This window comes from Camelus dromedarius, chromosome 12 (assembly GCF_036321535.1).
Source record: "Camelus dromedarius isolate mCamDro1 chromosome 12, mCamDro1.pat, whole genome shotgun sequence".
Lineage (NCBI taxonomy): Eukaryota > Metazoa > Chordata > Mammalia > Artiodactyla > Camelidae > Camelus > Camelus dromedarius.
In genome coordinates, this window is record NC_087447.1 from 11,072,168 (window position 1) to 11,085,898 (window position 13,731).

General features: G+C 38.4%; 1 protein-coding gene across 1 annotated transcript; it reads right to left on the reverse strand.

Annotated features, from left to right (window-relative positions):
* Positions 1 to 1,770: 1,770 nt before the first annotated feature.
* FAM111B (FAM111 trypsin like peptidase B) lies at positions 1,771 to 12,720 on the reverse strand. Its single transcript, XM_010987020.3, has 4 exons — positions 12,620 to 12,720; positions 11,735 to 11,785; positions 10,748 to 10,863; positions 1,771 to 4,055 (listed from the first exon to the last, which is right to left on the reverse strand). Exons 3-4 carry the CDS (start codon positions 10,826 to 10,828, stop codon positions 1,935 to 1,937), a joined length of 2,202 nt encoding a protein of 733 aa, XP_010985322.1. The 5' UTR covers positions 10,829 to 10,863; positions 11,735 to 11,785; positions 12,620 to 12,720; the 3' UTR covers positions 1,771 to 1,934.
* Between the last annotated feature and the right edge of the window lie 1,011 nt (positions 12,721 to 13,731).

The window sequence follows — 13,731 nt, forward strand, 5'->3', positions numbered from 1 at the left end:
GGTATATATAGATAATAGAGGGTCTAGACGGGTGGGACTGTAGTTAAGGCTACTTGGGTACCAACACCCAATATCCATTTTCCCTTTCTTCCAAAGTAATAGAATTTAGGCTGGGCATCTGGTCATCCAGAATAAGCGCTACATTTCACAGCCTGATGTTCTGCTAAGTGAGCTATGTGACCAAGTTGTAGACAATGGGTCTGAGCATGTGTGATAAACGCAGTTTTTCCAGATTGCGTTCTTAAGAGAAAGAGGTATACGCTCCTTGTGCACTTTTCCTCTGACCCCCGGCTGTGGTGTAGGCATGTTGGCTGGAAGTTTAGCAATCATCCTGGACCATGTAGCATGTTGAGGATTGTGGTGTAATGTAACTTGATGGAAGAATCCTAGTATCTTGACAACCCACATCTCCCACAACCCCAGAAGACTATATGTTTAAATTATCACATGAGAGAGAAATAAGCCTCTCTCGTTTAAGCTACTACTTTATTTTGGAAATTCAGCAGTTGTTTCTACATTCTTTCTAATAGACAGGCAGATGTAGGGTTTCTGAACCAACAATTTCTCTGAGTCAGATTTCTGGCTTTCGCATGGCTGAGAGACCATCGTGTATTTGGAAAGTTCAATCAACTGCTAGTTGGTATGGAGGGTATATCAGAGATTTAACAGAAGGGGTAGTGCTGGAAAACCTTTAGGATGATAAAAGCAGTAGGATTCAAGGGGCCAACGTCAGAATTATTGAGTTCAAGAACACACCCTGTTGGCTGCCATCCAGGAATCAGAAAGCTGTTCCAAATGCCTCTCCACCCCATCCAAGTCAATGACCAGACATAGCACTGCTAATTCTGGGTGCTGATTCTGCTGCAGTTACTCCTGCTGTCATGAAGCTGATGACTAGACACTGACACTGTGGCCAACACTACTACCTCTAGACACTCACATTTCTGACTTTGTTTGCCAGAAGATGGAGCAGAAGATGGCCCCCATTTTATTTCTGTCTTCCAACTACCATGCAAGTGCATCTATTTAGAGGAATCTGGTTTATATCGAGAAATCTGGTTGCAAATTATGGGTGGAGATGTTTAGCGGTTAGCTCTCTAGACTTTGAACATGAGAGGCTGAGAATAGAGACTAAGAAATCATTACTTATATCTGCCAGAGAAAGGAAGAACTAGAGGAAAGAACTGAAAATCTGGATTTTCTATTTTTCTATTACATTAGAGGCTGATGTCACAGTGGCCTAGCAGGGGAAAAAGTATGATTGCCAAAGAATTTGGGGTTGTAGAAGAAGGATACATCTTTTTTCCTTAACTCTAAAGGTTTATTTCTCCATTATCTTGTTATGCAGAGAACAATAATCACTTAACCAGTTATAAGAAGGGAATGGATGTACCATCCTAGGCATTTAGAATGGCAAATACCCAACTATTTGTATGTGTAGAAGTGACCTAAGTATTTTTAAAAATTTTTTTTATAATTTTAATACAATTTTTTTATATTTATTCTTTTCCAAATTGAGTATAGTTGATTTACAATATTGTGTCAGTTTCAGTGTACAGCAAGGTGATTCAGTTATATATATATATTTTTCAGATTATTTTCCATTTTTATACAATTTTCAAAGGTTATGCTTTTAGTTATTACAAAATATTGGCTATATTGCCTGTGTTGTACAATACATCCTTGTAGCCTGTCTTACACCCAGTAGTTTATACCTCCCAACCTGAGTATTTTAAGTGAGGCTTCAGATCGTTTAAAAAAAAAAGCCAATAAGAAAAAAAATCAATATTTACTTGAGCTCTAATATGTGTTTTGTACATCTACATGATTCTCTGAAAGCTTTCTAATTAAGAAGTAATATTCATTATACTTTAAAGAAACAGTCACAAATACTTAAAATTATTGGCATATTTTTTGAAAGCAGCATCTTTTCCCTAATGTTCCATGGGTTCAATCTGATGACCTTGGAATGATGACTCTTGTTTGTTACATTTCTCTTCATTGTGGTTCTCATTTTTCTCTTCACTTAATACTTTGTACAAGCTTTCATTATTCTGTTTAATATCACGAAGGATTGAATCCATAGAATAGCCAAATTCAATAAGGGCATAAACCCAACCTTCATGTTCATAAAAATGCCCAAAGGAGTGCATAGCAACCAATTTACCATCTGCATTAAACACTGGGGAGCCAGAGGACCCACTAGAAAAACAAGTATCGTAACTAAGTGTGTCAGTGCGCCAAACCGCAGATGGGAAACTTCTTTGGGTAAACATAGGGTAAGCATTGGAAGCGGCAATCGTATCTGGATGTTGTTCTTGGTACCTCTCAAGCCGTTCCTTGAAAGGAATCACAGCACAACCATCTATTTTCTTGATCTGACCTTCTGGGTGACCAATTAAATAGATCAAACCACTAGATGGTTCAGAGGAAACTTGTCCAAATAGGCCTGGAGGAAATCCATTTCCATTTTCACTTAGTTTTAAAACGGCATAGTCTTGAGTTTCATCCGACACAGCAAACCACGGCTCGATGGAAAACCAGTCAACATGAGGAGGGCAGAACTTTTTATAAGTGAAAGTTACCTTTGCACATTTGCTTATTATATTTGGCCACAGACTTGTATGTGTGCCTTCTCCCACCATGAGATGTAAAACATGTCGACAGGTGAAAACATAACCATTGTTGATGACAAAGCAAGTAGCATTGCCTGTGTTTCCATTATTGTCCCATTTCATGAAACCAACTGAGTTACTAAGATGAATAAGATGTTCACAGGTTGCAACTGAAGTAGAATTTTTGGTCACTTTTCCAAAGTCCTTTTTATACCAATTGAATTGTTTAAACGTTGGCAGTTTTGTTTTCCTCTGTTCTTCCCAAAAATACTGCCTCATCCAACGTGCATCTTGATTAAAATTTGGATATTGTTGCATTATAACTTGGTCCAACTTTTGTAAATTCTTTAGCCAGAGATTTGTTGCCTTCCTCTGGATAAACTGATTACTAACATATTGCATATGCAGATGGGGCCTTTGCCTAACTTGTGAGGCCCCCCCACTACATTTTTTGTTGAAATGATTATTATCAGAATGCTTCTTTTTAGAAATTATTGGATGAGTCTTATATTTAATATCATGCCCTAGACTTTGAGGTGGGAGAATTTTTTCTGTGTTGTGTTCTACACCTTCAGTCTCTCCATCTTTCTCTGGTTCATGGGCTTTGCTTTTAGACTGTATCAAATCCCGTGGACTGATTTCATCAGTGGCATTTTCATTTTCCTGTTTAATATTTTTATGGGTATCTTTCCTGATAAATGGTTTTTTAAAAATTTCCATTTCTAATTTTTTTCCAGATACTTCATCCACTGTGGACTGTTTTCCATGAATTTTGTTATAATCTTCTATTAATTTCCATTCAAATGTGTCCAGGTCAGAACGAAATCGGCCATCCTTACACAGGGCTTCTCTGATGGTTTCACCCTTCAAGGCATAGATACAAAGTGTACTTCCTTTTTCATGAAGTTCCTTGATCTGAACAATTTTCTTTAGGGTCTTCCCAATGGCAAAAACATTAAAAAGAATGCATTCACTGTTTGGATTTTCACATTTGCGTAATATCTGATCATCTTTTTCCTGGTTATTCCTACTCTGACCAAACCTTATTTTAAAATGGGAATCTCTAGGTAGGCACCTGAGAGGCATTCCTAAATTTACATATCCTTGTATTTTTTTTTCTCCATCAACAATAATGTTCTTATTAAAGTGACTCGTCATCCTTTCACGGAAGAAGTCATTATCTCTCAGAGCTGAGTAGATATTCTCATTGAGTCCACCACGTGCCGTATACACACTACGGTCTGCCTTCCTGGAGCTTTCGTCCAAAGAAAAGGTGAAATGACATTTTTCATTGGTGCTCCAGTGTGGGTTCTGAGTTTCAGGGGATGTTTCATGCCTACTGACTTCACTTTTAAGCTTAATGGCGCTGATGCCCTCTTGTGTTTCGGACAAAGATGTATCAGCAGGTGTGCCAGAACATGTCTGCCTCATAAGAATATCCTTCAAAAAGGAAAGATTAAAATTTAATAAGATTCAGCTTTAATAATGTTTCATGTTTTTCTAACTATAAAATTACATTATGCTGGGCTGCACATGAGTTTATTATTCACTGAGCAATCTGCTGGTGCTTTTGCATGTTATTAAACAACCTTGGAAAACACAGTTTGAGGGGCTGTATGATATTCCACTATACAATAATATCTAATCCATTTTTTTTGTTGCTGGATATTTAGATTGTTTCCAGTTCTTTACCACTCTAAATATGACAAACTTTTCTATACATAAGACATTTTGTCTGAAGTCTTAATATTTCCCTATGCTAGATTCCCAGCAGTGGAAATACTAAGGCTAAGATTATAAATGCACTTCACAGCATATATACTGGCAAACTGCTTTCTAGGAAAGTCACATCAACTCATCCTCCCTGCTCTCCCCTGTTGCCCAAGGAGGTCAACATTATGGTTAATTCTTCAAAAGGATTTCAGTACTAGTATTTTAAATGTTTGGCAATTGAGAGAGGAAATGCCATCTAGTTTGACTGTTTTTTAAATTTACATTTATTTACTTACTAATAAACCTGGACTTATTTAATGTGTCTTTTGGACATTTTGAACATCACCTTTCAATATGAAAACAAACATATGTATGTGTATGCATGACTGGGACATTGTGCTGTACGCCGGCAACTGACACATTGTAACTGACTGTAATTCAATTTAAAAATTAAAAAAAAAATAAAATAAAACATTATCTTTCAAAAAGACCCATTAAATATTTACTGTTTAGTTTCTATCCTGTACATGGTTTCAACAGCACTAAGGAAAGATACTGAAGTGATTAATAAATCACAGGATTGGGTAGATACACAAATGTATATTCAAAACATATACATGCACAATCAGTTGGCAATAGCCTGGGAAGAAGTTTTGATAATTAGATGGCAACACATTCTTTAGGGCCATACATACAATGTAGTAAAAGTGTAAGTAGCACACTCTTTAGATTTGTCTGTTTTTGATTTTACATAAATACATCCTACTGACTGTGTCTTCTGCAATTTGTTTCACTATTCTTTTACAATTCATTCTCATTGATGGAGTTTTATATTCACCTCCACAGTTAAACAGAATCCATTGAAGAAATTAAGTGCTTATGCACATGTCAGTTGTTTCCAAAGTGTTTTTTTTCCTACTAAAAATAGTGGTACAGTTCTGCTATGAATATCCTTGAATGTGTTTCCTGGTGCACATGTGCAAGAGGGTCTCCCAGGTACAGACTTCAGAGCTGAATTGCTCAACTTTAAGATATATGCATTCTCACCCTTATTAAATACTGTCAAGTTATTTACAAAATGGTTGTACCATCCCACACCTGCACCAGTGGGAAATGAGAGTTCTCATTGCCTCTACATCCTCATCAGAACTTGGTATTGCTCAACATTTTAATGTGTGCCAATCTTGTGAGTGTGAAATGGTATCTTATTGGTAGTTGAATTATTAATGAGGCTGAGCCCTTTCTTCATGCTTCTGACTGTTCATGACCTTTACCCAGTTTTCTATAAGGATTAGCTTTCCTTTTATTATTGAAAGTACTTTATATATTCTAGACACAAATTGTTTATTCACTATATGTTTTAAACATATATTCTCTGAGTTTGTGGCTTGCTTTTCCTACAGGGACAACTAATTGTCCCAGCACTACTAATTGAATTGCTCATCCTTTCTCCACTGATTGGTATGGCCAGTTTTGCCATATAAGATCATGGGCTAAACTATGTCCTGTCACAAAATTTGTATTTTGAAGTCCTAACTCCCAGTACCTCAGAAAATTCCCTTATTTGGAAGCAGGATTGTTGTAGATGTCATTTGTTAAGATGGGGTAATACTGGGATAGAGTTGGTCCCTAATCCAATAAGAATGATGTCCTTATAAAAAGGGGACATTTGGACAGAGATAGACACACACAGAGGGAGGATAATATGAAGAGACACAGGAAAAAGTTACCCATCAACAAGCCAAGGAGAGAGACCGCCTACAAATTCTTCCCTCAAAAAGATCACAAGGCACCAACCCTACTAATGACTTGACTCTGGATTTTGAAACTCCAGAACTGTGAGACAACAGACATCTGTGTTTAAGTCATCCAGTTTGTGGTATTTTGTTATGGAAGCCCTAACAAATTAATACAAATATATTTTCATAGATTTTATGTTTTTCTCTTTTCTCTCTGCTCTGTTCCAGTGGTACATTTTTCCATATCTGTGCCAAATAATCTTAATTACTACAACTTTATAGTAAGCATTCTTGTCTTATAGGAAAAATTCCCCTCACTTTACACTTTATCTTCAGAAATGTCTTGGCTATTGGCTATTCTGCTCTTCCAATAAATTTTGGTTATCTTGTTAGGTACCAGAAAAATAAACTGTTGTACAGATGGCCAACAGGCACATGAAAAGATGCTCCACATAGCTAATTATCAGAGAAATGCAAATCAAAACTACAATGAGGTATCACCTCACACTGGTCAGAACAGCCATCATCAAAAAGTCTACAAATGACAAATGCTGGAGAGGGTGTGAAAAAAAGGGAACCCTTTTATTATTGGTGGGAATGTAAATTGGTGAAGCCACAATGAAGGACAGCATGGAGGTTCCTTAAAAAACTAAAAATAGACTTACTCATGATCCAGCAATCCCAATCCTAGTCATATATCCAGAAGAGATGAAAACTTTAATTCAAAAAGATACATGCACCCCAATGTTCACAGCAGCAGTATTTACAATAGCCAAGATATGGAAGCAACCTAAATGTCTACCAAAAGATTATTGTTGGATAAAGAAAATTTGGTATACACACACACACACACACACACACACAAACAAGCACAATGGGATACTACTCAGCCATAAAAAAGAATGAAATAATACTATTTGCAGCAACATGGATGGGCCTAGAGATTATCACACTAAGTAAAATAAGTCAGACAGAGAAAGACCACTATCATATGATATCACTTACATCATCTAAAAAAAATGATACAAATGAACTTATTTACAAAATAGAAATAGACTCACATAGAAAACAAACTATGGTTACCAAAAGAGGAAAGGGGTGGGAGGGGAGGGATAAATTAGGAGTTTGTGATTAACATATACACACAACATATTTAAAATAAACAACAAAGACCTACTGTATAGCACAGGGAACTATATTCAATCTCCTGTAATCTATAATAGAAAAGAATCTAAAAAAGAATAGGTGTTTGTGTGCATATATATATTATATATATAAAACTGAATCACTTTACTGTACACCTGAAACATTGTAAGCCAGCTATATATCAGTAAAAAAAATTTTCCTATACGCAAAAAAGAGAAAGGTTAAAAAAAGAAAAAAAAGAAACTCTTGGACTTTTAATTGGGCTCATATTAAATCAATAAATGAATTTGGGAAGGACTGGCATTCTAATAATATTGAGTTTTCCTAGTCATGAATATCTTATATCTTGACATTGACTTAAGTCTCCTTTCATATCTTCCAACAAAAGTTTATAATTTTGTATATAAAGGACTTAAAAATCATTTCTTACATTTATTCTTAAGTAACGGGTATTTTTCTAGGCATCATAAAATAATTTTTGTGGTATATGCTTTCTGATTATTACTGATCAAGATAAATCCATCTTTTTGTAAGTATCAATCTTAAATCTAGCCAACTTGCTAAATTATAATCATTTCTATATGTGGTCTATAGATCTTTTTGGTTTTCAAAGTAGGCAATCAAATCTTCTGTGACTATTTTACAAATAGGCTTTGTTCTTTCCTTTTCAATTCTTAACTGTATTTTTATTTATTTTTCTTATCTTATTGTACTGGCTAGAATCAGCAGTATAGTGTGATGTAATGATGATTATGTAATCACCAGCTAAATAGAGTCAGTAATAATGAGCATTCCTCTATTCTCATTGATTGTAAAAGAAATGTTTCTAATGATTATTTAACAAGCTGTTTCCTGCAGGATTTTTGTTTCCAACATACATAAGGCATTCTCAAAACTCAACAATAAGAAATTAAACAAACCAATATAAAAATGAGCAAACTATTTTAATAAACACTTGACCAAAGAAGATATATAGATGGGATTGGGGTAGGTGGAGGACAAGGGTAAGCACAAGGGAAGTATTTAAGGTGATGGAACTGTTTTGTCTCTTGATTCTGGCCATGGTTACATGACTGTAGGTGTTTGTCATAAGCCATAGAACTATACGCCAAAAAAAAAAAAAAAACCACAACAAAAAAAACCACACTGAATTTTACTGTATACAAAATAAATAAATTAAAAGATAATGATAAAAGTTTAAGTGTTTCATGCAACCACTAAAGATAATCAACTTTTTGTTTTTGGTATTCATTTCTATTGGCTTTTAATGTACATTCTATTTTTTCCACTTTTCCTAGATTTATATTCTCCTTTTTTATTGCTTCTTTTAGATTCCCTTTTCTGCACATCATTCCATTTTTCCTCCAGACAATTTGGAAGTTTTACATTGTAGTTCTGTTCTGTAAGTGAGTGGCCTAGACTGGTACTATCTAATAGAATTTTCTGCAGTGATGGAAAAGTTTAACATCCTCACTGTTTAAGTGAAGCCACATGTAGCTATGGAGTACTTGAAATGTGGTCAATGCAACTGAGGATTCACTTTTTTCACTATTTAGTTTTAGTTAAGCTGAACTTGCAATTAAATGGCCACAAGTAGCTAACAGCTACCATATTGAACAGCATAGCCCTAGACATTTTAATATGAATATTTAACTTAAAGTTTAAGTTAAATCTTTCCTTGTAAATAATACAAGGAGAAGAATTTTAAATACTTCTTTACTTACAGAATAAAATCCAAATACCTAAACATGGAGGTCAAGAAAGTAAAACATACAGCAGCTATTTTCCAAAAAGCTATTCTTCCTCTCTCCCATTTTTTTATCAGTCATACATGTGTACAAAAATGAATTCATGCCAGTTCAGGAATAGATCTTGATTGTTTTAGGTGCCTCCTTAGCCACAAGGTTTGTACAGGAATGGTTGAGCTACTTAACTTAAGACAATTAGATAGCAAAGAGAAGTTGCCTCAGGGTAACAGGGTACACTCATTATTTGGATAATGAAGAATGAACTTTGAAATTACTGCAGCTATAATGTCATTATGCAGAAAGCCAGCTAGAGGGGTACATGGGAAGCACAGCAACAGAGACTGAGAACATAAACAAGTCCTTGAAAATACTGTGTCCTGCTGAATTAAAGCTCAGCTGTACTCTGCACCTTCCAGCTGCGTGAACCGATGAGTCCCTATATTTTTCCTCAAGGGGTTAAAAATGCCTTTTTTTTGAAACAAAGCTTTTCAAACTAAATAAATATTAGCAAATAATGCTGATAAGCTTGATGAATTTCACCATACAGAATCTATCAGTAGAACCTTATTTTAGCACAGTGTTTCTCAAATTTTAATGTGTTTATGAATCACCCGGGTATCTTAAAATGAAGATCATGCAGATCTAAGAATCTGTCAGGTGGTATCAGTGCTGCTGGTGTGTGGACCACACTTTGAGTAGCAAGGCCACAGAGTTCCTTAATCTAGAGCAGCACTGCCTGGTGGAGCTTCCTGCAATGACGGAAATGTTCTATGTCTGCTTTGTCCAATATGGCAGCCATCAGCCACATATGGCTACTGAGCACTTGAAATATGGCTAGTGCACAGAGAAAATTAATTTTAAATTTTATTTGATTTTAATCTAATGAATACATTTTGTTATTTCACAATTATAGGATTTTTTTCCCCTGACAAAATAAAACATTCTCACTGATACAAAGCCTACTGTGATCTTGTACCGAGCTATCTTCCTAGAGTAATTTGCCTACCACATTCTTGAATTCTCCTTACATACCATCAAGTCTAGCTCTACTGCTCCTCAAATATGTTTTCATATGTACGTGACCGTACTCAGACTATTCCTCATGCTTTATCCATCTACCTGGTGAAATTCTGTTCATTCTTTAAGATCTTTCTCAAAAGATAGGACATTAATTTCTTGAGTGCTTAATTGCACTCTTCTCTGTACTAAAAACACTTGTTTAAATCTTGATTTAGTATTATCATTTTGAATATTTTGAGTAAAACAGTGTGTTGGTTACAAATCGGGTTCTAAAGTCTGATTGCCTGGGTTTTCAAATTCTTGCTCTGAAGTCCATTACTTCTGCAACTTTAAGAAAATTGAATTTCAGTTTCTTCATTTGTAAAGTAGAGATGATAATAATATCTATTGCACAGAGTTGTATTAAATATTAAATGAGATAATCCATTTAGGAAGTGACAAGCCGAATTCCAGGTCCACAGTAATTTCTCAGTGAACATTAACTACATTATTAGTTTTGCCCATCTCTATTTCCAATGGTATTAAGTGTCTATACTCTTAGTCACCTTGTTGTCTAACAAGGTACATTTTGCTTTGTTAATTCATACACTATAATTTTGTTTTAGACAAACACTTATATGTATGATCTCCCAAAGTATATTTTAAACAACACAAGAGAAGAGGTTATAACTGCTATACTTTATGCACTTGTCCCCTTCCAGGATCCTAATATAGTACTGTGGCTGAAGTGTTGCTCCAGCAAAGAGTTGTTAAGAAGTGGACATACCTCTGAAATTTCAGGTCTGGTACTCTGTTCATTTTCCATAGCACTGGATGACTTGTTCTCTTCAGCCTTCATGGAATTCATAATGAGTTCTGAGAGAATGTAACTCACTTCCACTACTGGCCAAGACAGAGAAACAAAGATTGGATTTACCCTCCTACTTGTAATGACTAAAACAATAAAACACAAGATATGTGAAACAATAAATATCCACATACTGGCTATCAGGCAGGGCAGAAGCATGATCTCCAATCCCTGAGAGAGGGAAATCAGAGGTAAGCTAGGAACATCTAGCTTACAGTCTGGGAAGAGTTTCCAGGCTATATCTCAGGGAAAGGAGACACAAGCAGAGCCTGGCAGTTTCCCTGAGTTGAGAAGACAAGTTAAGAGTCGTAGGAGACCTAGGTAGCTGGAGTTTGTAGGGCAGAGTACTAGAAAGCTACAGCTACCCAGATGGAGAGAGTGTCAGAGATCTGTAGTGGGTACTCCTGAAATTTCAGCTCTTAGTGCATGAGTGTGATGATGTTGGAAGCCAGGGAAGAACCACCCAAAGGGAGAAAATGGAATAATTCTGAGGTTCATACAGGACTGAGAATAGTTTCTGTTCCCAAAAGCCAAACTAGAAAACTTCATAATTCACAACCTATCAGGTTTTCAGAAAGGTATTGCCTCTACAGTGGGACAAAATTAGCCCTAGACTAAAGGCTGCTCTGGTCTGACTGGAAGCAAGTCTTGGAAGGATGAAACTGTTTCCAAAGAACACAACTGGACACTAGAACAAGCCCAAGAATACTGATGGGAAGATAAACATTTCTAGCACTCAAACAAGGTGAAACTGACAAAGCTTGATATCCAATAAAAAATTATCAGGCATAAAAAGAAGCTGGCAAATATGACCCATAATAAGGAGAGAAACTAATGACCAGAAACAGATCTAGAAGTGACACAGAGGACAGGACTAGTAGACAAGAACATTGAAACAGCCATTACCTTGGATTTCTGCCCAAATAAAGTAACAGGGACCAGGCTTACCCCTCCAGTCTGAAAGCAAAACAAGACAAAATAGGCAAAATAAATAAACAATAATTTGTAAGGAACTGGACATCATGCAGTTAAGGGCAGAGACAAATGAGGTGCACCCTGTGATGCCTCCACCTGACTGCCCTGAGAGATTCCTGGCCAAGGTGCAAGGAGTGGGCAGCAAAGAAGAGCCAGCGGGACTCCTGATTGGAAGAGATAGAGCCGAGAGATCCAGGTGGCAGGAGTTTAAAGGATACAGAAGGGAGAGACCTGCTCGGAGAGAGAACTCGGGATATATGAAGACAGTTCCCCTTAGGTGTTCAGCTGGGACCTGATCAGAGCAGCAGTGGAAGAACTACCTAGGGCCATGAAAGAACCCCACCCCCACCCCGAAATATCAAACCATCCCCCTATAGCCCTCTTAGGAATCTCGCTTTCCTCGTTTGTAAATTAAAGAGTTTGGTTTAGACCAAAATTTGATTGTTTCTGAAAATGGCCCTCTCTGAGTTTGTTTAAAAAAGATATCGGATTCCCATCCTCAAAGATCTGATTCAGGTTGTCTGGGGTGCATGTATGGGATTTGTACTTTTACTATACACCCTTCTCCCACCAAAGGTGCACAACACGTTGGTTGGAACAGCTACCTAGGCTATCTCAGAGTGTCATTCCAGGGCTAAAATTCTTGGCCTTTGAATCTTGGGAGTGGGGAGGGAGCGTCCTACAATGGAAAGCTGTTTATGCCTCCTTCCCCGCCAAAACCGCCTTGGCTCTGGGCTGAGATCCTTCTAACTAGTGCCCTTGACAGCCACCGCCTAAAAACTCCATGTCTCTTTAGAGAAAAGACGAGCCACTCACAGAAGCGGAGAATCTGCCCAACAGTGCCGGTGCCGGTGCCGGAGATCTCCGAACTAGAGTCCTCAAGACTTGGCGATGACGGCTTTTGGCAGGCCCTTCCAGGAAATCTTCTCGGAAAGAAGGAAAGCCCATCCTCCCAAGGACCTGGCCAATGGGCGGCGAGGTAGGAGGCTCATTGCTCTCATTGGACACTGACTCACTCGCGTCAGAAGCCGATTGGCCGAGTCGGGCCGCGGGAAAAAATGGATGTGAATTCCATTAAGCCCGTGGGTCGCAAGGCCAGCCCGGGGGGAGTTGCCCGCCTACCCGCCCTGCTTGTCGCGAGGATCCCGCCTTGGTCCCACGCATCCACGCACTCCCCACACTCGGTCCACAGCCAGATTTCTCGTTCCGGGACAAACTCGGAGCAACCACTCCCCTCCATCCCTTCCCGCCCATCTGCGTCCTCTGTCGCGACGAGAGGAGCTGAGGGAACGCTGGGCGGGAGAGGAAGGAGCCGGAGGATTCGCTGCTCCCGGGGGTGGGGGTGGGGGTGGGGTGGGTCTGATTCCCCGGCGGCCCCGCCGAGCAGGAGCAGCGCACCCCTGAGCCCGAGCCTCAGGGCGAACAGCCCGGGCACGGGTGCTGGGTGCGCGGCGGTCGCAGCCCTTCAAGCCGCCGCGGGGTGGGCGGCAGCTGTGGGGTGAGCTTCCCGGCTGAGGCTCCAGAGAGTGAAATGGTCCAAAGCAGGCAGCGGACTTGGTGTCCCTCGGCAAAGCAGCCAGCTTCGCCTACACGCTATTGAAGGTTCTCCAGCCGGGAGGGAGAGGCCAGGACCTGCACTCCTGGTTCCCAGGACGCGCATTAATATACGCAGAATTTTACAGTCCTGAGGAGAGGGCTGCAGAGTTGGGGGTCTCCAAACTGACGACCAAAGGAGGGGCTTGAGAAAACATCTTACTGTTTAAGACATTGGAGAAGAGAGGATGCCTTCAGTATTGGGTGCTGTTTTTGAAAAACTGTTCAAAGAAGGGGACAGTATAATTAATGTTATGATGGTGACAGTTCTTTTGAAATAGCAAAAAAAAAAAAAACCCCAAAAAAACCATTTATGTAAAAGTCAATGGTGTTGG